We start from the raw sequence: 27,959 nt of genomic DNA, 5'->3' as shown, positions 1-27,959 counted from the left end.
ATGCATTTGAATCATGTGCAATCATGGTTCCCATTACTAGACTCTCTGTGCTCACTGTCACAATGCCAGGCATTTCCAGTTTCCAGGAAGGAATATGTAGGCTGATGCCAGTTCAAGCCTGCTGCTCTCTTCAAAGCTGGTTAATTGTCCAGTTTTCACACGCTGGATCAGGTTGAGCCATGTATACACTCTTCCCTCTACCTAACTCAGGAATCTCTTTGTTATTTATCTCAGGGAACTTAATGACTCACTGGTACAGCTGTCTTGGCTAAAACCAAGGCTACTCTTCATCCTCCCTGATCACGCAGTAAGTTCAGCTTTCTCTCCAATGCCTGCATCCCAAGCTCATCATTTTCTTTGCCTAAGAGGCTCATCTCCACTGTGGAGGCGTGCTGGTCAGTCACATCCCCACAGCATGGAGACTGCTGGATTCAATTGCTTCTATTACATTTTATTTTCTATTACATGATAACATCAACAAAACTGAAGTTGTAACAAATCACCCTGATGTTTGAATCTGCTGATTAACAAAGACTAATTACAAAAAAACCCAAAACAAAAATAAACAACTCACACATGCATTTCTCAAATGAAAAGAGCTTTTGTATCCAATACTGAAGTTTTATTTTACACTGACCGGTTTTGTCTGAGGTATACTTTTCCAATTCCATAGTATGCCAGACAATCAAATCTTTCTTCCTGGTAATGTACAATTATTCTTTTAAACTGGTCTTCAGCCTTCATCAATGCCTTGGAAATAAATTTAAGACAAACATGAGATATTTAGACAGCAACTTTGTTTTTTCCTCTTATTTTTCCTGCAGTATGCCCTATTGTTTGTTTTGTCCTAAGGGTAAAAAAAGAAATTAAGCAACTTTAGGTTCATGCATAAAGGACTTTAAAAACAAGGGATCTAAAAAGTGACGAGCTCATTAAGCTACAAATGACCAGTTAGTTTTTCAACTCACTGAAAGACACTGAATATTTGTAAACAGCACTGTAGGTAAGGGAACTACTTTCTGTTTTGGTGTTTTCAAGAATCAAAAGCATCGTCTCCATCTTTTTTTTTTTTTTTTTTTTTAAATAAAGAATACTACGTAACTACATTATAACAAAGATAAAGAAAAATAACTGACCACTTAACTGATACTTAAGAATCTCACTTGAAACTTTAAAAAGAAATTTTCTTATTTGGTAGTTTAATTTGTCCACAACTATTGAAGACCCAATCCTACAAAACATGACTTTACAACCCATGATAAAAGCTTTCCTTCCCAACTCATCTTATGTCTGTTAAGAGCTAAGACAAAAATGGATGACCAACCATCTGAACTAGAACTTCAAATAAAAAGCAAGATAGTGGCTTAATGTCATACCTCGGGCTGTCCTATTCCAAGAAGAGAAGTGGCATGTCCATAGATGATTACAACATAATTAATAATACGAAGATTCAATTGCTGCAAATAGAGTCAGATTATAGAAATAGCACAAAAACACTTGGCTAGTAAAGAGTACATTACTGACTACTGCGAATTGAAGATCTACAGCAGGCGTAGAAAACTATCATAGCTTTCAAGCACATTAATGTTGCATTTGACATGAAGAGCAAAGGCTAACTACACCTTTATCTCAGCCATTTGGCAGCCTTAATTATTTCAAAATGATACATCCTGAAGTGTCTGCTTTTAGAAATACTACAGCCTAGTATGTTGACTACATGTAGCACAACGTACCTTGGCTAGATGTCATGTTTAGAATTGTTTCTTTTCATTTGAAAAACAAAAACAGAGGAAAAAAACCCACAAACACCTTATCTCAGACTTCCTAATAAACTAGGTCACAATTCCAGATGGATTGGTGCATTATTTGCCTGGTAATGCAGTTAGTGCAGTCTTGCTCTTGGCACTATGATACAGCCAGCTTGCAGTACACATGCAGAGAGATGGTCACATAAAACCTAGCACTACACATCAGGTTGTTTTTTTTTTTTTATTGCTTGTTTGATGCTGTCTTTTAAGAAATCCAGGATGACAAATGGCTCAGGGGCAGAACGGCTAGACACACGCACTCAGAAATTCTAATACTTGCATCAAGGAATCACCTGACAAGAACAACATAAATGCTTTTCACTCTATAACACAATCAGTAGAGGTTAAGCTATCAGGGCAATCGTTGCATATTCAACATTTTGACAGATACTTTTAAAATTTCATCTAGAAATGCACACGTACACTGAGCATTACAAAGATGCATCATATGATCCCATAATTACCCTGTTCTCTATTTCTCTCACTTTTAAGCTCCTTGACACACATACTGCAACGTATAACACGTAGTCAGTGTGATGGGCAACAATTCAATAATAATGATTTATTTTGGTGGAGGGAAAGAATGACAGATGACAAATTCACATACAACGAAGTATTGAAAGCATAAAGCTCAATTACCTCAATATATGAATTAATTCCTTTCAATTTACCTTTAATTCTGAAGGATCAATAATATTCAACAATTGTGAGAACATCTGTTCAGCACTGTGACACCTCTGGTCCATCAAGGCTGTATAACCATCATGAATGAGGGATTTAACCACTTCAAGCAACATAGTTGAATCCACCTATAATGTTTAAGAAAGCAGCTACTCAAAATGAAAACAGCATCTTTTCTCCCCTCTTCTTCTTTAGAAACATCAAATTCAAATAAAGCATTATCTTATCACTTTGTACAGCAAAATGCAGATATGCTTTCCCCCCACTTGTACATTCCTTGTGCAGAAATGTATTTCCAAAGAGCTGAGAATTACTTTTCCCACTTTGCTGTTTCTCCATTTAGGTTACAAGTTAATGCTTGAAGGCTTCATATTGCATTAGGTTATCAAAATTTCATTACAGCTCCCTACTTAAGTCTGGGGAAGCTGCCAGCAGTAAGACTTTATATTAATACAAACAATTGAAGAATTAGAAACTTCTGTTCCCTTCATCTACCTAAACACAAAACATAATGCTAGCTTCGGAAAGCAGATTATCGTGCTAACGTACAAATTCTTCTGATCATTTAAGAAGCTTCTCTAGCACAAGCAAAACCAAACAAGAAAAAGTGATCTGGTTAACGATTACAATAACTTTGTAATTCCTGTATTCCTGTGAACTGAATTAACATTTTGGCATGCTAAAACTAATGGATGTCCAGAATGTACTTCATGGATCATCCATGATACTTGATCATGTTTTGTTTTCATCGTGATACCGAGCTACAAACACAAGGGCTGCTCTGAAAGCAGTGTCTTCTATTATGTTGGCTCACAACATCAGAGACGAATGTTGGTGGTAAGAGCAGCAGAGGGTGAACTTTCCCATCAATATTCCATTAAATTTTGTTGCCATGTGATAGATGGCAGCAAAGGGGTGCTCTGACAAGATGGCATCTGACATGGAAATGTGTACGAAACAAAGGGGTGTTACTGAACAACTGCATGTAGAAAAAAAATGGCACCCACTGACATTCACTGATGCTTGCTGAACACTGGAGACCAAAAAGTGGATGTGAGCACAGTGAGGCACTGGGTGGTGTTCCAGCAGTGGCAAGAGAAACAGTGGGTCACCTGCACTGGGACAGATTTTTTTTTATAAGCACAGCATGGAGGCTCCTGTTCATCAGTGGCAAAAACAAATAGTTACTGGCGGTGAGTGTGTTGACATAGCATTTTTGTAGCTGAGAATTTGCTCTATCAAGCAGCATTACTGTGCTCTTTGTTGTAGTTTTCATGGAAATAAATGAAGCATTACTTTTGAAGCAACCTATATACAAAAACATCATCTCCACAACAGTTTTTGCCTCCTCTTCACAGAATCACAGCATGGCCAGGGTTGGAAGGGATCCTCAAGGATCATGAATCTCCAACCCCCAAATTTGAATAAAATAACACTGCTGTCATGTGCAAGCATGAACACCAGAGAACACCTCCATTCATATTCCATTTTAACTAAATTTTTCTGTAACAGATTTCAGATTAAGTTCTTTCAGTTGGATGAAAAAAGTTTGATCTAAAAATGAACTAATTGTCCAAATAAACTATGCACTGTAAGTACAGAGTATTTGGTGGTTATCAGATAGATGGATGCATAAACCCCCAATGATCTCAACATTAAAAACATGCATTTGAAACATAACTAGTAAGGTTATAAGTATTTAGGCATTAAGTAGTTCTGAGAGAAGTTATGAAACCACAGAGACTTCTCCTGATGCCAAATAAAAATAATCTTGTTGCATTTTCTTCAGGGTCACACACACAGAAGTTTTCTTTTTCCTAACTAGACAATATTTTGCACAGAGTATTTTAGCATGGACCATGACTAAGACAGCTGCCTTTTCACCAAATTAAGGCTAGATAGTGGTGGAAAGGGAAAAGGAGAAGTAAAAAGGGCTACCAGCAATGAAACAGCATAAATCAGTGCTATCATATGATCCTTGTTCCCTGATAAAAATCAGGCTAAATGTGAAATGCTAGGTTTTTGAGTGAACTAGGATTCTGGACATTACTAAAAGGAAACAAATCATTTACAGTTAATGTCATATGCTAAGTAATTCCCCAAGTTACCTGGTGCACAGTACAGAAGAGTTTATCTTGGATGGTTTTAGACTCTATCTTCAAATCAAGGTGATCCCTACAAACAACAGGACAAGGGTATTATGAGTTTGTAGATGTACTTTACATGTACCTAAACTCTCGAGAAACAGAAGTGCCTGTACTTTTATCACCAACATCACACACTAGCCTATATGACAGAGGTTATCACAGCACACTCTGCCACAACAGCAATAAGAAGTACTGGAATTTTACAAAGGATTATAACACTATTCAACCTTATGGCCTGGGATTCACTAGGGCTTCAGGGAAGTAGAGGCCTTCTCCATGATTTTAGTCATTTTATTTGATCTTCTCTACCTCACTGAACTGTTTTCACGAAGGCACTATCCAGGTGACTTTCCAACATCAAAGGTTAAAGAACACTTTAGGCCTCTTCCCCTTTTTCTGAGTACAAGATCCTTCATTTAATTACAACATCTACTTAATATCAATTCCACATGGCAGTTTGGCAGAGTGCAGGCAAGGAAAACACAGAAGAAAAAGAAAGGAGTTCTTTCCAGCTATTTGTTTTCTCCTGCTGGAGCACAAAGTCAACACACAACTGATCAACAGAGAAAGCATAATTCAGAGGCAGAGTACTGCTTGAAACTCTAAATCAAATCCCCAGTGCTAACATTGCAACTCAGTCCTCAATGTTACTATATTGTCCAATATACATTTAGCTCTGTCCCACATTCAAAGGCATCACTCATCTCCTGGGAAAAATGCTTCAGAGTGTCAAAGGATCCTCAATTATTTTTGAAGCCAAGCAACTTGCTAATTACAAAAGTGGAGATTTGACTGTAACTGACCACACACCTCCCTTGTTAGGAAATACTGTATTTTCCCAAGTCTGAAGCTTTACTGTGAGAGAAGCAATTTTGTAGATGGTTCTATTACTTTAAAGAGAACTTGTTCCCATAGTGACTTCTAAAGTTCAAGGCTTATTTCCCCACTAAACTGAAAGAAACAACTCAGAGGCAACCAAGTTAAATGGAATAAAGGACCTCTGCCACATGAAGGTTTCAAATGCTCCAGCTGTGTGGTATTCAAGAGTAACAGAGGGGGAAAAAAAAGAATTATACAAACAAAAGAACACGAAAGAATATAAAAATGCAGATTATAAGATGATAGGTTTCATGGTGACACTTTAACTTGGACTACAGGTAATCCAGTTCAGGTCCTTGGTTTCCTAAAGGTTTGCCCCCTCTTCAAGGTAAGAAATCCACACTTCGACAAACAACACTTAATGGAAGCTCAACTTTTCTATGTCAATGTAAACAACTTCTTTTGCTGTATCCCCTATGCAAACACAAACTGAAAATATTAGCTCAAGAAGCTCATAACCAAGAACGTAGTTAGAGCACAATTAGTCTCATCCCACATTTTTCACACTCTTAAATTTTAGAATGTATGGAAGCACGTGTTTTGCACATAAAATCTATAGTGCTGTTCACATCAATTGATTTAATACTGGCTCCAAACCATTAAACATATTGATTAACATTCAAGAAAGGTATCCACATTCTAAAGATTAGGCAGCAATGTACTTCATGCCAAGATGCAAGTTTTGTGAAAGTACTACAGAACTTCTTTAAGTACAACTTCTTTTCTACTAGCAAACAAACTGACTTACAATGCTCTCTTCATGGTCAAATCTCTTATTTTGACTAAGTGCAGGAAGAATGAAAAAGGTTTCAAAGATGATTTGGCACACAGAACAAACAGTACAAAGAGACCTCGAAAACAAGATATTGCCTGAGTTATGCTGTGACAAAAGTTTGAATGTAACAGTAAGAACAAGATTGCTATTATCTTCTGCTGCAAAGGAAACACATTGTATTGGTAAGCTATGTCACGTTTTGCTTATGGGAAACTTTTTAAAAAGAAAAACAGTAGCAGAGATTAAGTTTACGCCTTCCTTTTCTGAAGTTCAACTGAGATTCATTAAATATTTAGTTTTCAAAGAAGAATTCAATTTCTGCATGAAGTTGGAATATTGGGAACTTCAATGTGCTGTCTTAATCTGAATTATATTCTGAAGAAGATATAAACAATATAAATACACAATAGTGTATACTAGGTTTTAATTAAGGATTGTTTTATCAGTTTTCAGCTATACTTTATTCAGTTGTCTTCTTTTCATACCAATCCTTTATTACAAAGGTAAGTTGAACTACCAGCTTTAATCACTTTGTCTGACATTCTACTGGACACAGATTTTCAGTATGCAGGCACCACACAGCATTTCTAGAAGTGGAAAAAAACAGCACCCACTGACACTCACTGACACTTGCTGAACATTGATGGAGACCAAACAGTAGATGTGAGCACAGTAGGGCAGCACGTGGTGCATTTCAGCAGTGGCAACGGCAGCACGAAGGACTAGCCACATTCTGGATGGGCCATGCATAGCTGCCACACCACAAAATGAAAAGCATCTCAGTCAGCTCATCTGTGCAAATGGGCAGATTACAACCAGGGAACTGTCTAAGGAAGTGAAAGTCAACTGCACTGCACTGGGAACACTGGTGGTGACACGGGAATATCACAGTTTGCACCAGGTGAGACCCATGAATGCTCACATGGGAACGGGAAGAACACTGCATGCACATTTTTCAGGATCTACTGAACCTATGAGGCTGAAGGTAACAATTTCCTGAATCATATCATTACTGGTGATGAGATGTGTGTCACCAGTATGAGCTGGAGCCAGAACGACAGTCCACTGAGTGGTGACATGTGAATTCCCCACTGAAGAAAAAGTTCAAGATGCAGCCCTCAACAGGTAAAGTGATGTGCCATGTCTTTTGGGATAGGCAAGAGGTGATCTTTCTGGATTTCCTGGAACCCACACAAACCATCAACTCTGACCACTACACTGCAATGACAACTAGGCTGAAGACTTCAACTTCCAGAGTCAGACCAGAGAAGAAAATAACCTTTCTCTTGCAATACAATAATGCTAGGGGCCCCATACCTGTTTGAAGACAGTGGAGCATGTGGCCAGTAGGACTGTCCTACTACACCTACAACATGGATTTGGTGCCTTCTGACTTTCATCTGCTTCAGACAATAAAGATAGGCAACATTTTCCCTAGCAATAACCCTGTCAGAGCAGCTGTGAAGCAGAGTCACTTTCAGTGGTGAAGATTTTTACGAGCACAGAATGCAGGCTCTCACTCATCACTGATGAGAATGAGTAGCTAATGATAGTGACTTTGCTGAAAATAAGAGTTCTGTAGCTGAGAATTTTCTCTATCAAATAGTGTTATCATGTTCTTTGCATCCGTTGCAATTTCCATGGAAACAAATAGGAGGTATTTCTTTTAGAGCAACCTACATATTCACTATAATTTATTTCTACACTAGACATAAGAGGTAAAATTTGTTCTTATCCAAGAAAAAGAAAAAAGCAAAGAACAAGCAGCAAGTTAAAGCTTCTGTAGCCCTTTGATTGCTTCGTGACTCAATGATAAAAAATAAATAATTTTAGTTCTACTAAATAACTTTAAAAATTCTTACTGTTTCTTCTCAGGTTCACCAGGTTTGTTCTTCGACCTTGCTTTGTATTGGTGACTTTGTCCTGCAATGGGAAAAAAGTAGTATTTCAAACACAATGATCATCATATAAAAAAATAAAAGATAAATCTAAAACTCGTATTTTGCTTTATAAATAACAGATCTAAAATATTACAATATTCAGAGCTAGTAGAATTGAGAAGTTCTTTAAAAAGCCAGAGTGTTACAACATAAGTTTCATATTATTTTTATTACATAGTAAGTATAGAATTTTACTAACTCTACAGAAGGAAATGGATATTTCAAATGAACAGAATAATCTTGAGATTGTCTAATGTATGATCTGATTCCAATACTGTAACAGCTACTGATGCAGACTGCAAGCCAAAGAAATCATGTATGTTACACAAAGCCAACACTGATATTTTGAACTACTAGATGATAACTACAACTTATAAAAGGTAATAATGGATCGCTTTGGCTGCAAAGTGTCTTCATCCAAGCTTAAGTACATAAATTTTACAGAAAGCCTTCTACTTCAATAAAACATTTCTAGAGAAGCCCAGTACAAGCCACTTTAACACCAGAATTCCTAACATACGAGTCACATTGAGATAAACATCCCTGATTGTAACTTACAAATGTTTGACTATGTGAAACCGCTGGGCTACAACAAGAATGAATCTATCATGGTACTGGTTAGTTTCCAGCTCTGAAACTGCATCAAGGACTATGCAAAACTCTCACTTACTCTAGAATTTCCAGTATCTGTAGTTAATTAGTTACCCTGCTCTACAAAGTAAACAAGTCGCTAGGAACAAGGAACAAAAAAAAAAAAAAAAGTTCTAACGCTTAAATGCAATTGGTCAAAACCAGGAAGTAAATCAACTGTTTTCTATGGAATTACAAAATAATGTAAGACACTTGAATGTGCATATGCATGCTTGTAACAAAGCCATGAAGCGTTTAATTTTCAACACTTTCCAGTTAGAACTTTACAAGGCTTTAACAACTCAACAGCAACAGTGAAAAAATCCAGTTATGTGAAGAGCTCCCTTCTGATAAACAAGCAATTCACAAGCAAGGCAAAAAGTAGGATTTCTGCACCGGCAACCAACAAGCAACTGACAAATTCAGCTACAGAACTGTAGAGCATCACACATTACATGAGTTCCAAATTATTTACATTAAGATGAAGAGGGCAGGTTTTTTTGCAAGTTAAACCTAATTCATTTTATAAGACGTAAAAGCAACCCTTTCTCTATCCCACCTATGTGTTGGAAGAGAAGACTGTTCCAGCTATGCTCTTCTAGTCATCTCCTGATGACTGTGGTTTCCTAGCACTGGACTGCTTCACACCAACAACACACATTCCAGAACCTGGATTTAAGCTATTAGAGCACTTGAACCCAAAAATAAAGTACGGCTACCAAATAAATCGAGCAATTGTTCAATTACCACAAAGTTCAAGATGAAAGAGGAGTTAATTTCATATATGAAGCTTCAATAATCACCTAGTCTTTAAAATGTTTATGTTACTCAGAAAAGTCTTCTATGCACTTGCATTTTAAATTTATATAGCATATATGTATTTTAAAATATTAAAATACATTGATCATAGAAAAACAGAGATCTATCCATTTGACTAATCTCATTCAGGACAGCAGAATGTTCAACACGCTTATAGCATTGATTTTTCTCTGAAAACTACTTCATTACAGAAAATATGAATTAATCCAAACAAAATTCAGATGTCACAAAGACTGAATATGTTCAGAACTATTTAACAAACCATTTATTGAAAGTGACACAGGAGTATGAACAGGTGTCTGCTGAAACTGTTCACACACATTCAAAACTCCAAAGTAACACTAATAGTCATTATGAATTCTAAAGACATTAAATTTAAAGACGATTAAATGATGGAAAACAATATTTTCAGAGTCAGACATTTCAAGCATATAATCAGTTAACCATTTGGAGGTAAGTATCTATTCCCTTCTCTTCATTAAATAAGTTTCTGTCCGTTAAGGAATTGATATATCATCCAAAACAAAATCTTAATGAAGATAAAGCAATAAAAACCTTTCCTTGCACAAAATAATTAATCAACCTAATTACTTCATACTAAATGAACTTAACATTAAAAACCAATAAGTAAAAATGATTTTAGGGAAAAATTTCCTGCACAAATGATCACTCTTACAGGAGTGATCGCAAACAAATTAAGATCATCCCTGAACTATTTTCATTATAATTGAGCATGATTTACTCACTACTTTCATTTCTGAAGACACTACTTTTAGATTTTAAAAAGTACTTTTAATTCAATAGCAAGCATAATTCACTTACCCCACCAACATTTTAAAGTATCACTACAGGTAGCACTGCTTTTCATAGAGATTCTCATTAGGGACAAACAAATATATTTAACAGAACTATACACATGCTCAAAAAAATAGTACATGCAAACAAAAACCGTAACGAAAAAGGACAGTACTGTTAAAATGAGATACAGTGGCATAAAGTTCCTTTACATGAAACCTCCTGCAAGTCACAAGCCTTTCTGCAAACAAAGAATACGAAAAAGAAAGTTGTTCTTCCCCACCCACACTAAACATGTATCAGCTAGTCATTCAATGCATAACTCCTCCTTTCACACCGAAGCCAAATCAAATATTTCCTTCTACATCAGTACTGACATAATGAGTATCAGGGGGGAGGAGGAAGCAAGAATAGAAAGAATAAGTAGGGAATCATTCACGGGTGTTTTTTTTTCCCCCCCCGACGACTTCAACACATTTCATAATCCTACAATCTCTTCAGCTTGGAAGAACTTGCAGTTCTCTCCCTGCATTCACTCTTTCATTATCCCTCTTTCTTCCTTAACCTCTCTAAAATGAGTTATTCTTCTCGTTCACAAAGAAATGAACCCAGGCATTTTACTTGTCAGTTGCTTCAGACTTGTTCAAAAATCCTTGTGGCCACAGTACATCTCATATTTTTCTTGTTAACACTGATACCTGGAAATAAATTCAAGGCCTTCAGCAATTAATCCAAGCTCCTCAGCAAACTGACATTGTTTTTTTCCTCCCTAGATAAATGGGACATCTGGAGCCTAACAGCAGATTCTCAACATTCCACAAGCCTCGAGGAGGTACGCTGTATTATCAACTGAAAGTTGATAGTACAGGCACCCTAACAAGGTTGAACTGCTAATCAGAAACCTAGTTAACAGACGTGTTTTTTTGTAAATAAGTTCCTGACCATCTATGGGATCTGGCCTAGCACACAATCTTTTGCCTGGATAACTCCTCCCCATGCAACCTCAGGACCACCAAAGACCCCCTCACCAAAAATCCATACTAACACAGTACGTTTGAAGCATTAATCATAGAATTGCTCAGATTGGAAAAGACCTTGAAGATCACCGAGTCCAACCACGACCTAACCATCCTACCCTAACTCTAACAGCCCTCCCCTAAATCATGTCCCTGAGCACCACATCCAAATGGTTTTTAAACACATCCAGGAATGGTGACTCAACCACCTCCCTGGGGAGCCTGTTCCAGTGCTTTACAACCCCTTCTGTAAAGAAGTTTTTCCTGATATCCAACCTAAACTTACCCTGGCACAACTTGAGGCCATTTCTCCTCATCCTGTCACCTTAGATTTTAATATGTACAGCAATTCTAGGAACAGGTGGGCACCTCATGGAAACTGTATGAATATTCACCTGTTACAATGTATAAAATCTGTGTGCTTTAGATCTTGGGAATGTACGCTATTCTCTCCTTTAATAATCCCACCCACATTATGTTAGATATTTAGAAACTTTCAAATGGGAAAATACAGGTAATGGACATAATCTTCTCTAGGAAAACAGGGGGTACTGTCTGTGCTTAAACAACACAAACAGAGGATCTTCTGATTCTACTACAGCAAAATGTCTTAGCCAGCGATGTTATCTGATTAATCAAGGACAATTGGCTCCACTTGGAGAATTGCGAATTGGAAAACTTTTCACCTTGTTCCTACATGACCAGATCAGAATAAAAAAAAGAGGAACATTCCCCAAACGGCCATCAGGGTTGCTGAATACCCACAAAATAACCCCACAGAAGCACAGACAGCCAGGAAAGTAGCCATGACAGAGTATGGATTGTTTAACCATTGTTTGACAGATGACAGAGTATGGATTGTTTAACCATTGTTTGACAGATGACAGAGTATGGATTGTTTAACCTTATGAAGGTAATAGGTTTTTCTTCTGTATTAGATATGTATTTGGGAATTCAATTCATAAATGCAGTGCTTGATTTGTGAAAACTTCCAGCAGTGCCCAATCCCCAATAAAAAAGCAGCATCTCCCCTGAGCATGTGTGGATAGGCTCATTGCACACCAGCTAATAAATCCACTTTCCTGACACTACCACTTAACAACCTTTCAACAAATTAGCCTTGACTTTTTCTTTGAAATCTTTCTACGTTTTCTATTTCATTATAAATTAACTAGTACTTCAAGATATTTGCATACATCCAAAGTCTATAAATCAGGATTATTTTTTCCTACTACTGGTTTTTAAATAATATTTTGTAATATATCTCTATTTGTTTCCTAAGATCAATTTTTGAGATGCTTCATACTTTGGCATCTGTTCAGCTAAGTACTCAAGCATGTGAGGTCTACAGAAGAGCACAACTGAGCACTTCATCAACCTGCAGACTTCTCCCTGGTCAGAACTATAGAAGGACCCACTGCAACAGAGGTCAATGGAGGGAATACAACACAGACACGCACCTGGGTCCAGTAAGACAGAAAAAATATTCCACATAAACCTTATAACTAACAATAATTTCTGGATGTCAGACAAGTCTCTTAGGCATTTTCAATTCAAATAGGTTTACCAGATGATAAAAGCAGACAAAGCTCAGGAGAATTCACTTTGAAGATGAGAACTGCTCCTGCTTAAAACGAACACACTCACCATGGGAAGGTAATTTCAGGACTGTGGTATATTTGGGGTTAGGATGTCCTTCTACAAAAGTGTTCTTTTAATTTAAAGAAACACACAAACAATAAAACATACCAGCTTCCTCCTCTTGAAGCTCATAGAAAAACATTCTGTCAAATAGTTTGTAATATCCTCTCTCTCTAACTGCAAGATTATTTTCTTGAAGACGACATGGAGCTTTTAGTAATCATAAACAAATTATGAATACTAAAATAATAACACATCTTTCTCTTAATTTTAATTCCTTTTAGATCCAAAAACAATCTTAAAACAAGGAAAGTTATTTCCAGCCTCTGACTCAGCATTTTACTTCTCAGTTCCACTTTAAATTCCCAGATCATCTATATAAATCAGACTGAAACCACAAAAGAGGAAAGGAAGTCAGACACAGAAATAGGAGTAACTAAGTCAATGCACCTAACAGGAAAATAAAACCAACACAATAGCTTATTGTTGTGAAAATGGCACTATATAAACTTGCTTATTAATAACAACAGCAGTGAAGGAAGAACTGACCCAGACTTGATAAACAATAAAGCAAACTCACTTGGTGGAAAGTCCAGAGAACACACTTTGTTTTCTGTCCTGGGCATGTTGGTCACCTAATGCCAAATACAGTAGTTTGGTTTCACAGAGAAAATAATAATTATTCAAGCTTCATAGTCATCTCACTGCATATTAACAGAAACAATCTTTAAATCTAAAAACTGATTTGCTCATTTCAGTACTCTGTGGAAATTACAATTTCATTACGAATTACAATTTCAACAATGAAATCACAATTATATCATATACTACATCCCCTAAGAAAATTTCAATTAATCAAACCATACTCACACTTTTCCCTAGTTTCATAACAATTTACATTATCTAAAAATGCCAGCTTTTTTGAAGTAACATTCTTAAAGATAAATTCATACAGACCTACATTATGAAGATTCACATGCACAAAGGCAGATTCAAGCTCTCAGAAGACAGTCAAAAACTTTAAGCACTGCTTGTACGTTCTGGAGCTCACTGTTCTTTCCAACAAGTTATTCCAACTTACATTTCCTTCCTTTTGCCTTTGTACCTTAGTTTCAGTTTCCTAACTGTCACGTCATCTGCACTCACTGTCCCACCCTCCTATAAAAACTGAGAAGGTTATTTGCTGAGTTTAATCCACAACAACACAGAAAACTTTTGCACTTTAACAGTAAAGTAATATTCTAAAAGGCAGAGTTACAGGCTTTTGTCAGTAGATTCCTTTGGCCATCCTTCTCTACTGAGTATCTTTGTTTGTATCCTGAACAAAACTCAAACTTTGTTCTCTGATCAGGGTTAAGTCTCATTTTATCCTTTGTGTCTTCATTACCAAATAGTAAAAATAATCTAGTAGAACAATTCTGCTTGTAAACAGTTATTTAAATTTTAAGAATTAACTTGGACCCAATGATCCTTACGGGTCCCTTCCAATTTGGGACATCTATGACTCTGAGTTCTGACAGTATATTACGCTTGTTTCAAACACACAAGCCAAAACACATGACTGAGAACCACAAAATCCTAGTTTTAAATATAAATCACAGAATCATAGAACAGTCTGGGTTAAAAGGACCACAACGATCATCTGTTTCAACCCCCTGCTGTGTGCAGGGTCACCAACCAGCAGACCAGGCTGCCCAGAGCCACATCCAGCCTGGCCTTGAATGCCTCCAGGGATGGGGCATCCACAGCCTCCTTGGGCAACCTGTTCCAGTGCCTCACCACCCTCTGAGTGAAAAACTTCCTCCTAATACCTAACCTAAACCTCCCCATCTCAGTTAAAAACCATCTCCCCTCATTCTATCACTATCCATCCTTGTAAACAGGAGGGGGAACAGCTGTTTATAGGCTCCCTTCAAGTATTGGAAGGCCACAATGAGGTCTCCCAAGAGCCTTCTAGGAGTACTATTGAAACAACATTGTTTTCTGGAGAGAAAGAATTGCTTCACAGAACAACAAAACAGTGGCCTGTAACTATGCAAATACCTTAGCATTGCAACATCAGTACAAAATGTTCCTCTTTAGGAAAAACCCTGTCTATGATTTAAGTTTTGCAAAAGCATCTTCTACTGAACTCTATTACACCATGAGACACTAACAGAATCCTCTTGAATTGAGAACACTCTCAATCTAAGGGCACTCCTCTTGCACTTAGCTGAGAAAGTAAACAATTATTAATATACTACTGGAGCAAAATTTCAGCCACACATTAAATGGCATATTCCAGAATGGAGAAAATTAACATACTGATAGTCTTGGAATTCCATCTGTAGTATATCTTATGGTGGTATCATGTTTTTGATGATAATGGTCACCTTCATTATCGAACTGCATTTCTTTTCTGTCCTTCTCTATTTCTTTGTGCTCTTGAGAAATGATCAAATGAGATCCTGAAGAACTGCTGTCCCTGAAAAGTAAGAGAAAATCCTAATTTTTCCAATATTAACGTTTAAGATGTATCACATATATTTGCTGTGAATAAAATAAATAAAAGCCTACCCTCACAGAAGCTCTCATGCCACAAACATACTTAAAGCATTTGATCAAACGTATTTTTTTTTAAGCCTTCAAGGTACACAGTATTAGCTTAAGCAAAGATCTCTAACAAAAAAAAAAGTGAGACAAGAAAAAAAAAAAAACACACAATTTTCTGCATCACCAAAAGTAGATCAGCAGAAACCAAAACAGTCTTTCGTAGGCATTTAATGCAAGAGTTAAGGATTATGCTGTAACACAGTTGAATGTACGAATATGGAAACCCTTTTAACTCTTTTGCTTTCCCTGGAGAGTTTAAAACAAAAATGACAAAAAAAATCAAGCTCCTATTAATTAAGATTCACGTTATTTTTTTTAACCATTGCCACAGTGCATTTGCTAGCATTCAGTTCCTCTCCTATTGAGGATTTGAATCAGTTTAATCTCCTCATGAAAATTATACAATGAAGTCAACACAAAACAGAGATGTGATTACAGAAACATTTTCAACAGTGTACGTGAAACAGCATGGGCAAAAGATACACAACTCTGTTTCCTGTTATTTCCAACATGACTAGAATTTCATATACTGAAGGAGACTACTTGGCGGTAGAAAACATTAGAAGATAGCTTATTTAGGAACCTAGAAGTCCTCTTTACTACTAGGCCACATTCTGGCTGCAGTTCTGATAGTCTTATTTCTTTCATATTTTTTCCTTAAACTGTAATAAATTAGTAAACATCTATGACATATTACCTAAATCTTATACTAAACATTGTTAATTAGAAAAAAAAAATAACGAGTTTAGCAGTTGCTTACTTTTTCTCAAGAAGAAAATCCTTTGGTTTCTGCTTATATTCTTTAGTACCTACAGAAAGTTTTATAGGAAGGAAAAAAAAAATTAGCTGTTTTCAAAGGAAAGCTACCAATAAATGAGATTTCTTCTTTTCAAGGCAAATCTTGAAATCAGAAAAGGTTACCTTTGATTTCTTCTAATGTCTTCTTTAACTTGTCATTTTGTTGAATAAGATCCTTAAGTCCATCAAGAATATTCTTGCACAGTTCCTGAGCTCTCTCATTAGCTTCTAAAGCCAGCTCATGCTCCCCCAGTAATGACAGTGCCTTACAGAAGTGATAATGACCCTGTGTGGATATCAGTAAGTGTTCATTCAAATAAGAATATACTTTATATTTCAAACAGTTGAAGCACACTGGACAGTACAAAGTAAAAAATACTGCACACACTAAAAAAAAAAATCTATTGCACCCCTGAATGACCAATAACCCATCAGAATGAGTACCTACCCTCTGGCTTCAGACAACAGCAATTTTGTTTTTTCCTTCCAACTTCAACTACTGATTTGCAATTCTGTAACTATCCCTTCTTTAATCTTTTTTAGTCCAAGAATACAAGGAAATACATTTTGCCTATTAAACAGAGTTTTCATTACTCTATGGACGACATGTACTCTCTCTAAAGCACTGATAACATAGCAATGCGTTGTGAAGAAATAAGTGTTTTTTTTTTCTTTACACATGCAGAACATCATGTAAGTAAGTGCACCAAAATAACATTTTTAACATAAATATGCAAGAAAGCTACGTGCTTGCCTGAATGATGCAAAATTCCCACTCTATTCATTCTACTGTCAGCAAAGCTAAATGCAAATATCACACAGGTAGATAGGAAGTGTTCATATCTGTAATTCAGACTCTGGGATCCTATGTTTGGTTTACAATACTAGCAAAAGACAATTCTGAAACACGTATGAAACTAACCTTTGGCCAATTAGGCTTCAAAATAGTGGCCCTTTTTCCATCAGCAAGGGCTTTCCTTAGAGAAAAGGAAGCAAAAAGAATAGAGATTTATTATTCAGACTTCAGGAAAATCTACAGACCAGGACTTCAATGTACACAGCACTATAAAAATTTAAGATAAATAAAAGAACAGTTCACCTGCAAAAAGGCAGAGAGAATAGACATAACTGGGAACGCTCAAGGAAGATGACTGAGATTATCTGAGAAGACTACTTCAAGTTAAACAGAAACAAATAAAGCCAGTGGTTTGGCCTGGAGACCTCGTTGCCATTAGCAACTCACCAATGTTCAGTTAAAGACATGCCAGATGCAGACAAATAGGACTTTAAGAATAACGAATAGAAAGTACCTAATATCCACTAGAAGTACCATGTATAATAAAAAAATCAAATGTTATGTGCAGAGAGTTCAGCACAGCACCAGGAAAATAGGCAGAAACTATGAACTGTATGGATGTCAATTTTTAATTCCATTGTTATTTCTTTTTCTTGCAACAATTAGGTCAGGATTAATAATAATCAGACCTTTGTGATTTCAGTTTTACTACAACAAAACCTTTATATAAAAAAAATATATACATCCACCTTGGTCACAAACAAGATTTTTACCTTAACAACTGGCTTCATGAACGATAATCCCAGAAATACACTCTTCTCTAAAATGTTTCATAAATCACAGCCCTCACTGGTACTAAGGGTTTTTTTTCCCCCCCATTCATATAACCTCCCCTCTGTTCCAAACTTTAAATAGCATTAGATACTACCAGTGAATACAACTAACATTACTCTTTTCTCTTAATATCAGTTTCCTGAGGTAGAGACATCACAATTACTATATATACACTTCAGTTTTTTAAGTACTTTCTTTGTTCAGTGTTTAATTTGCAGGAGATTTCAGATTATAAACAAGGGTTACTTACTGGTACTGCTTCGTGAGAATTAAACAAAGAGCTCGGTTTCCATACAGAAGATGGTTTGTAGGACTTAAGAAAAAAAACCAAAAAGTTTGTATTATATATTACTTTGGGAAACTTTAAGGAAAAGTTCTCCCAATAACTGTCTGCAAACACCATAGCATAAACACCGCAAAAAATTACATACAAGTTTCCTTCAATAGTCTCAGCAATTTACAAGTCATTAACATTACTGTTTTAATTATGTAGCAATTTGTAAGATTATTGAGGTGAAAAGAATAAAAGATAGATAGATTTAGATTCTGCCCCCAATACTTTGCTGTGACAGATACATCAAAAGACAACTCAAGCCATCCAAAGACACAGCTAGTACACTCCCTCCCATCTCAGCTTTGCTTGGGGAAAAACAAAAAAAAGAAATTGGTGGAGTCATGGAAAAGCTAGCTTGACTGTCACATACATCCCAGTTTGTTTTGCTCTGCAATCCTTAACCTCCAATTAAGTCAAACATTCCACAAACACTTTTGGATCACTGCTTCCAGAACTTTGTTTCATAACCATCTGTCTGACTGGGCCAGTCAAAGAGCTGTTCCAAAGAATTAAAGCACTGCTCCCAAAGTACCTACAGAAGAGTGGGTGGGAGGGGGAAACCTGCATATGTAATCCACCAACCACTTGAAACAAAGGAAAAGGATGCAGCTAGCTGGGGAAGAAGTGTGATGATGAAGCAGATGAAAATCAGCTCCGCAAGAGAAGGAGGAGAAAGAAAACAAAGTCCAGGAAGGTTGAAATCAGTTTGAATTTGGGTTGCGATATGACACTATGTACTATGAGACAAAATCTGAACAAAGACAACAGCAAAATGCTAATCCTATCAACCACACACTTACAACACTATGGACAAAATTAAAAAATATATCAGATTTTTATGGAATTCAGATTTACTCTACTTATTATTTAGTCATCTAAACCCAACAGAAACTCTTGGAAAGAAAAAGTGCAAACAACCACTAGCAAGAAGAAATAGGAAAAGTTGTGTAACACTTTTTTTTTTAGTTAGACATCATTTGATTTCTAGAGTGGCTCATGCAAAACTAAACAAAATCTTAATAAATCCCAATAAGCTGAGAGCATATGACACAACACAATCTAGTTAACCAGTTGAGTTCTTACCAAAACTCTATGGCTTTAGTATATGATATTATAGCATGATCAAATTTTCCTTGGGAGAACTCCTCATTTCCCTTCTGTTTCATAGATTCACTCTTCTGTGAAATTAAAAAACAATTCAGAAGCCACTGTAATTAAACTCAGTTGCAATGTGAAGTAAAGAAAACAGCTGGCAATAGACTCCAGTGCTCCAATACCTCCAATGTACAATGGCAGCATAAACAACCAACGTTCTGTTTATTAAGTCAGGATCTCACAAGGAAATAATTTATGCCTAGATAATTACTCATTTAAGCTTTTGAAACATGAGTCTTTGATCATTTGGCAATTTTTTTTTATGGCCAAAAAAACCCACAACACATGAAAGTGACAAATACCCTGATACAGTCTCTTACCTTCCTACAGTTTTCACAGGTGACAGCTTTAAATTCTTCAACTAAATTACAATCTTCCAAAGCAACTTTAGTAATATAATGTTTGCCTGTAGACAAAAAAAAAAAAAAAAAAAAAATCAGAAAACCGCAATGAATGAAAAAGTAATCAAGACAAAAAGTAGAGTTTGTTTTCTGCTAAGAACTGTGCTCCCTTGTATGTTTGGAAGCAAAATTTACATACCAAATAAATAACAGAAACAAACGACATGACAAATGTTTGAAACTAAAGTATCACTTATTATTGGGTAAGCCCAAAAAATGTTGTTGCAAGCAGTAAAACCTTTAAGGATTCGCCCTCTTTCAAGCAATCAACTGAAATTTTGCTTTATTTTGAAAGAAGTTGGGATTTTAAAGATCTGTAAAGATTCCCGTTAAAAAGAATTCATACCCTGGTACTTAACTATAAAAAGATTTTCTGCTTACATCCAAGTCCAGTTCCCACCACTCACTTATTTACTGTAATAGCTGAATTAGAATGTACATACGCAAAGATTAAGAGCAGAACACAAGCTGCTCAACAGGCAAGAAGAATAGTAGGCTTGGTATCTTCTGCCATTTCAACTGAAGTTCTACTGCTAGTGTTAACAGCCTGTGGGATCTCCCATGAGCTTATGTAAGCTGAATTTGGAAAGATGCCCAACATCTGAATTAATACAGACAAAACCCTCTGTCAAACTTTTAACAATAAAACCCTACTAATATTACAGTCACATTCCATCCCTGTGCTAAAGATTGAGAGCCTACAGGCACACAATTAGCTCACAAAGGACTCCAAACTCAGGAACTATTCTGAACACCTGTTCAGAAAGAGCATGTGCACTGTGAACATGAAAACATACAGAAACTCAAACAAAATTTGACTGCTTTAAATAAACAAAACAAACAACACAAGAACACTTATTCCAGTCACTCCTGCAGACACTTTCAGGCTAATATAAGCATTACTATCCCATAGCTTGAATACAGGTAACTTTCCACATGACTGCTTCTTCAGAAGAGCTACTTACATTCACCAAAGAAAGTTTCAAGATAGAGCCAACCAAAATCACCAAGTTCCTCCAGCTTCTGCAGAACATTGATATCACCTGCACATCTGATCCAATCAAGTGCATCCCTAACATCGAAGAAACCCTAGTGCAATCGAAGAAAAGGGGGAAAAAACAACAAACAAAACAGTAATGTTATACAAAGTCCTAAATAAAAAACAACACACCAGGTAAACAAATAATTCACTGGCAATAGTGAAAGTATTCTGTGTAAACACAAAAAACCAGTTTTTTTTATAGCACCTTGCTTGAGGCACTTGATCCCAAGTTGTTAGCCTTTCAAACAGGCAATATTCACAGATATAAATATCCAGGTAACTTAAACGCAGCATAATAAAGCATATTCACAAAATGCAGACAGACATATTTTCAACAGGATACAGGGAAGCCATTCAAATCACAAAATTTGATTCAGAAATCTTCTTTTTTTCAGTTAAACTACAAAAGACAGCAGAAACTAGGAACTGAAGAGTAAAAGCGATAAGCATAGGGAAACTAAGAACAGCCAGAGAAACAGAGAGAAGATGAAAAACTTAACAAGTACGGTTCTATCAAATGCTGAATTTGATCATGAAGATGGATCAGCATGCTCCTATACCACAACCTTAGTCAATCATTCACAGTCCTTCAGACTTAATCAGTACCACTGTATGAGAATCTCTTAGAACGCTTCCCCTCTGCCTCCAAAAAAGAGTTTCTGAGGTTTTTACCATTTCAGTAATCAAGCATAGTCCTATCGATAGCCCTGAAGCCTTATCATACAGCATTGCCATTGCTTACAATAGGCCACAGGACTGCAACTTGCCAGGTTTACTACTTGTCTGTTTTAATTTATTTCATCTCTAACAGAAATCTCTTTTGATCAGGTGGCCATGGTTCACTTGGTTCACTTTTGCACAGTACAACAATAGTTAATATACAGACAGTAGTAACAATAAGTGACTTGATAGAGCTAACATAATGATGCAACATTAAGAAACGTAAAAATGAAAGACAAATGTAACAGAACAAAGGCCTCAAAAACTGGAGACATGAAATAGTTGAGAAGAGTAGAGGCATGGGAAAGATATCACACGCTGACATCAAAGACCCAATGGCAGTAAGCAACTGGTGAACACAAAAACAGAAAGGAAGCAAAAAGAAACAAATACAAACATAGAAAAGGACAAAACTGGGGCAAAATGTACGTAATGTACAGAAAACACAGGACATATAATAAAATCAGAAGCAACTTGAACATGCACACCAATAACAATCAAGGTGCAAAAGTGCATTAGCAAACAAAAAACAAACGCAATTCTACAATTAGGAACATCAACAGTATTCTTCACAGCAAAGAACTCTGAGAAGCAATGCTTACACTCCCCACACTAAACTGAAACCATTGACTGTAAGTCCCCAAGGAGCTGTAAATGCTAAGCATAACACCTCAGATAGGGTCAGAGACTAGGAAACGTATTTACCACAATATTAATTGTATTACTACTATCATAAGAGTTCCTCCATTTACTTTTCTTTGTTTTCATTCATCATCTATAATAACCCACTATGAAAGGTTTCCTAACAATTCCTTGTCATTTTATGAGAAGTGTTTTTTTTCTACTCACTGTCCTATCCCAAGATTTTCAGTGTAACACACAAACACCAGCACAGAAAGAGGACAAGCAAACATACCAGCAGTAGGACATATAAGCCACCCCCAGAATTCCCACCCATTATGATCTTCTTACACAGAATGGCATTTATCTCACAGCTCCTGCCTGTATGAGAACTGCTGGATCACAGCCTGAGGTGAGCCATGAGTCAGCTCTGGGAGCACAGCTGAAGGCAATTCACCTGCGCTACCAGAAGGAGTGGAGCCTGGCTGCACCTCTCCTAGACCCCACTTAAGAGCTGACTACCAGTGGGGAAGGATCTCTTCTGGAGATTGCTCCTCCTGGAGACTTCTCAGTGAGCCCAGGACAAGGGTATGCTTTCCATCTATTCTTCTTTAGCGTGATAACCTGCTTAGCTTAAGTTTGTTGTGTATTTCTTAATTATAACATCTGTGTATTCACTGATTATACACTGTCACACATGCATATTATTTTGTGGCTTAGAGTTGCAACAACTGGGATGCATCAATATATAGGTCTGTATATTTAAGCAATCATTTTAATATTTTGTATATTCATACAAATATTTCATTCATATTCACACATAAAAGAGCATTCCAATTTACAAGAATACAAGAAACTTACATTTTCTAGCCTGCTGCCAATTCTCAGTATGCCCCCAATAAAATGTGGAACATTCTAGAAGATAGATTAAAAAAAAAAAAAGGAAAAAGTTAACATCTGTTAATTTTAGTTGCCTGCTCAGGTTCAACTCAAGAACATTTTCTGTTCCTCTTTAATGCAGTGCCACTTGGGTAACAGCTCTGGTCCATTTTGAAGTTTCAGGAAATATTTTTGTATTCAATAGCCAATCCCCACGTGCTGTTGTTGAAAGGTAAATAAATAGTGAAGATGCTATGATGTCTGGTTAGGATAGCCAGCTGCTTTAGCCATTTCTGTAGTTATCTACACAAATTACCAGCTGACACATCATGTGAAAAATATCCAAAACAGCAGGACTTCCTCTCCTGAGATTTGGATACTGGATATACTGTCTTTTACAAGAAGATAGAGGCTGAACAATTAAGAAAAGCAAAGTATAGGTCAAAGGGAATGAGAATACACACAAAGCCTCTCATAAACACTGAGTGAGAGGCTCCCATGAAGGGAAACAGCACCAAAATCTCACCACATGAGACAAAGTGGAATAACTGCAGGGACATCCTGAAGTACAAGAAGGTGAAAATAGAGCACTCAAAGAGCCTGAAGGGGGGGAGCAGCACAAAGAGCATAAGCAAGTATGAATCCATCAGATGAGTACCTGATAATGTAACAGTAAGGTAGACAGAAAAGTACACTCAGAGTTCAACACAGAACTTCAGTAAATCAATATTTTTTTTTAAATGTCATACTTAAATTCTAAAAACCTACTATCTTTCCTTTATCTGCTGCCAAACATTTGTCATTCTCTGTCACTGTCAATGCATGAAATCAACAATGAATGAAGTCAACAACAACATCTATTTTAAAAATAATCTGTTCAGCAAGAAAACAGTTTGACAAAAAAATATATATCTGTATATCTGTATATAAAAAAATAACTTATCAGGATAAGGTGCCATTTGTTTTTCCCAATTGCTTCCCAATTGCTGAGAGCAATTTACAAGGGCCCCAGTCAAACCTATTAAAAGACTCTGCACGTACCGACTGCAAGAAAAACTATGATCTGAAATTAAGTTTCTAAAAACCTGTACCTTGACTATCAATTTATTCACTCCAGTAAAAGGAAATTTTTAAATTAAAATGCAGTCTCAAGTTATAATACTTACAACCACTTTTTTAGTCAAATCAACAAGGTCTTCCACAAGCTCTAAATCACAGAGTTTCTTCCAATTCCAGTCTAAAATCTGTAAACTGCTGCAAAAAAGTTATCAATTAGAAAAACAACACTGTGTAAAACAGTCTTGTCTACTAACAGCTACAGTGATTAGATTTAAGCAAGAACGTGGCTACCAACTCAAATCAAGCATTTCAGAAGGGGAAAAACAAAAAGATACAAAGATTTTGGTACTTCTCAAATATAAGATGTCCTTGTAAGCACATAAATACCCATGTAGATTCCAAACTTCAGAAACCCTTTCTTAATTTCATCTTATGTTCAAGAACAATGCCTTCTGATCTTAAGTAACGTAGCTCACCGCAAAAACACTCCTACAGATTGTTTTACCACTACTGAGAGCACAACTGTCACATCTGTTATCCTTCACAGATGATGAAAAGAAATGCAAAGGCTGATGACTCATTGTGAGAACTTACCCCCAGTCAGCTACCAAATAATTACTTTCACTTTGGAAGAGAAGAGGCCAAAAGATGCATATTTTAATAACGTTGCAATATTCTCTTAGTTTGTCAACCGGCTGACGGCACCACACTTCACAGGGGTCAACATCTTTAAGAAAACAGGTAAGAACTAGACTATACAATTCAAGCATTACAAGTAATCAAAGTCCAACTACACATTCAAAAAAATCACCAGTTATTGCCATAATGCACTCCTATGCGCTATTTAATCAGATTGAAACTTCCAATGTACCTGATAAATTGAGGTTTTTGGTTTTTTTCTAACTTGAAGGAGGGAATTTATATGGAAATAAGAATACGAACGTGCTGGCAGACTTCACATTCTTTGCCCAAGGAATCACATATGTTCTAAATTGTATTAACATAAATGTATAAATGAATAAATGCTGCCTGCTTTTAACAAGGAGCCTAACAAGGGCTGTGAGCTGCTTGATGGCTAAAAGAGATACTGTTTCCAAAGAACAACATAAGCCTCTTCTAGCTGTACCTGTTATTTTCTATGACAAATTTAATGTATTGTGGCATGTAGCAACTCAGCACTAAAAGAAAAAAAAAAAATAATCACAAAATCTTTTTTCTCTAGAGTACATTACATATGTGATACCTGGCTCTTCCAAAAAATAGAACCCATTTCCCTTGGAGGCTGCCTTTAAAAGGCAAGGGTCCTGATTAGACTATTGAGGTGGCATCAAGTAATTCCAGAGCAGAAGCAGTATTATCTGAGTTTGAATAAATGCAAAAATTCATCTCACATAGTGAGATTGGTGATTAAACCTGAAATCCTACATATTAAACATTATCATTTCTGTAGTGAATCCAGATTTAATAATCTGGCATACTCTAAAGCCATCTGCTTCTCTGCAGCTGTCGAAAAAATAATTAAGGATTATAGGTAAAGAGTTTTGCAGTTATTAAGAACCATTTGAATGTGTCTTTAGATTTATACAGCTAAGATAGAGTTACAATTAAAACACAGGTAATAAGTATCAACCTTACCTGTCCATCCTTGTAGCATTAACCACCTAAATATATGTCAGTGTTACTCTCTACCCACACTGCTCTCACAAATGCACAGTAGTATACTGCATCAGCACAGTAAGATGAGAACTCCTTCAGCATTAATTAAATATAACAATGCTTCTGCTCAGAGAAGAAATGATTTTAGCTTACTCAGACAACAGGAGGGGAAAAAAGTGAAACAGCAATTGAAAGATGCAAGCACAGCACAGACACTGCTTAAGAAAGTTACATAATATTGGTTTAGTTTACATACCAGTTTTAGGTTTATGTGGAGAACGTTGCACAAATACTCCATGACCCTAGAGATAAACATGTTATTTCTTAACATTGCATATCTTGCAAATACATTACTTAAGGAGTTTTGAAGTATTAAACCAGAATATAATCTTTACATCAGAGGAAGTAGAGGAATAGAAGCAATTTTTAAGCTCTCTCACCAGTTCCTTTTCTCAATACACTTTTGCTTTCAGAACACAGATACATAGGATCAGTAAAGATGACGATCTGTGGTTATGTTGGCAACCTAAACTAGCTGCCACATTTCTGTTCACTGCAGGGGAACTGGATTAGAAGGCCCTCAGAGGCCCCTTCCAACGCTAAGGATTCTATGATTATATGTTTTCATAAGCAGCATGATCAAAAAGGAAACAAAACTATGAAGCAAAGCATTTGTACTGAGGAGTCTACTTTAACATTACACACTTTCCAAAGGGATGTTATAGTTCACACTTCTTCATGTCTATTCCCACAGTCAGCACATCTGTTCATGGCTGATACACATTAGCTATGGTCCTAAAAGCATCTTAAACATTAGTCTCACTCTCAGTGAACCCCACTAGCACACTCCTATTCCTCTTCTCAAAGCACAGAATATAAGGACACCTGGGATATTTGCTTCAAAAGCATCCTGAGTCAAACTAAAATCCTAATGCAGACACGTCAACTAAATCAGTATCAGTAACTAAAATTTAGTTAGTCATTACTAACTCTAGTTAGTTGTTAACTAAAATACTAACGTAGATAACACAACCAAGAAAACAATTTCTTTGTACCTACTTGTTCTGAACAGAAGCTTGTAATAAAATCTTCATAGAACTCATTCAGCGTTCACCATCATCTCACTGTCTTCTACGTCCAATCGGAGATGGGTGAACTTCCCCAGCCTTCCCCCCCCATCCCATTTCACAAAGAATAAAACAATACTAGTGTTCCTAATCTGCTCTATTTCTGGAATTCTGTCATCTGTTTTCTGGGAGAAAATAAGGAAACTTACGATCTGCAGTATTTTGCACTAACAAATCCCTCTGACAGACCCTTTTGTATCAAGTCTTTATAATTCACGTTTAGCAAAGCCAGAAAGCAAGCCAGTAAGTAAACAAACAAGAACAACAAAAAAAAGCATTTTTATTAGTTAGCTAACACAACAGTCTAGTCAACTGCACTCTTAAGGAAAATAAAGAGTATTTACATAGCCATGAACTGAAAAGCATACCCACAGATTAATCATTAGAAATGGACAAAAATTTTTTAAGAGTTTAAACAACATACTTTAATGTGCTTAAAGCAGAGTACTCCATGCAAGCCTCTCAAGCCGAAAAGTTATTCTCTTCTCTTTTACAAAACCCTACAAAATCTGTTATTTTAATAAACACTGTGTGTGCCATTTGATGCATACTGTATGCATTATGCCTCTGCATAGCAACATTATCATTTCAAAGAAACACATACCTATCCCAGAATACAAGTGGAGAAAAATATATAAACATGAAGCGTGTCATTCAGAAAGTTCCTTTCACAGCCCTTTATTGTTTCAGCAGCAGATCTCACAGACACACTAACATTGTGCAATGACGACTTACTAATTTGACCTGAGGTGATGACAAGGAATCACATGGTCTTGCCCAAATTAATAGTCCTGAACTGCTACAGCACTACACA

The 27,959-nt window shown here is 36.4% G+C and overlaps 1 protein-coding gene across 1 annotated transcript in view; it reads right to left on the bottom strand.

Annotated features, from left to right (window-relative positions):
• TTC3 (tetratricopeptide repeat domain 3) overlaps nucleotides 1-27,959 on the bottom strand; it is a 60,985-nt gene that overhangs the window by 30,690 nt on the left and 2,336 nt on the right. Inside the window, 18 exon segments of the mRNA XM_042810669.1 lie at nucleotides 638-750; nucleotides 1,377-1,457; nucleotides 2,480-2,617; nucleotides 4,598-4,664; nucleotides 8,153-8,213; nucleotides 13,712-13,766; nucleotides 15,436-15,595; nucleotides 16,484-16,532; nucleotides 16,645-16,807; nucleotides 17,444-17,498; nucleotides 18,402-18,464; nucleotides 19,569-19,663; nucleotides 19,961-20,046; nucleotides 21,007-21,130; nucleotides 23,286-23,339; nucleotides 24,470-24,557; nucleotides 24,957-25,089; nucleotides 26,275-26,320. Of these exon segments, the coding sequence (XP_042666603.1) occupies nucleotides 638-750; nucleotides 1,377-1,457; nucleotides 2,480-2,617; nucleotides 4,598-4,664; nucleotides 8,153-8,213; nucleotides 13,712-13,766; nucleotides 15,436-15,595; nucleotides 16,484-16,532; nucleotides 16,645-16,807; nucleotides 17,444-17,498; nucleotides 18,402-18,464; nucleotides 19,569-19,663; nucleotides 19,961-20,046; nucleotides 21,007-21,130; nucleotides 23,286-23,339; nucleotides 24,470-24,557; nucleotides 24,957-25,089; nucleotides 26,275-26,320 (1,631 nt within the window).

This window comes from Centrocercus urophasianus, unplaced genomic scaffold, assembly GCF_019232065.1.
Source record: "Centrocercus urophasianus isolate 14NV4802_14NV808 unplaced genomic scaffold, USGS_Curo_1.0 seq_12, whole genome shotgun sequence".
NCBI classification, from domain to species: domain Eukaryota; kingdom Metazoa; phylum Chordata; class Aves; order Galliformes; family Phasianidae; genus Centrocercus; species Centrocercus urophasianus.
The sequence above is the reverse complement of the archived record's forward strand: the minus strand, read 5'-3'. Positions and strand labels throughout refer to the sequence as shown.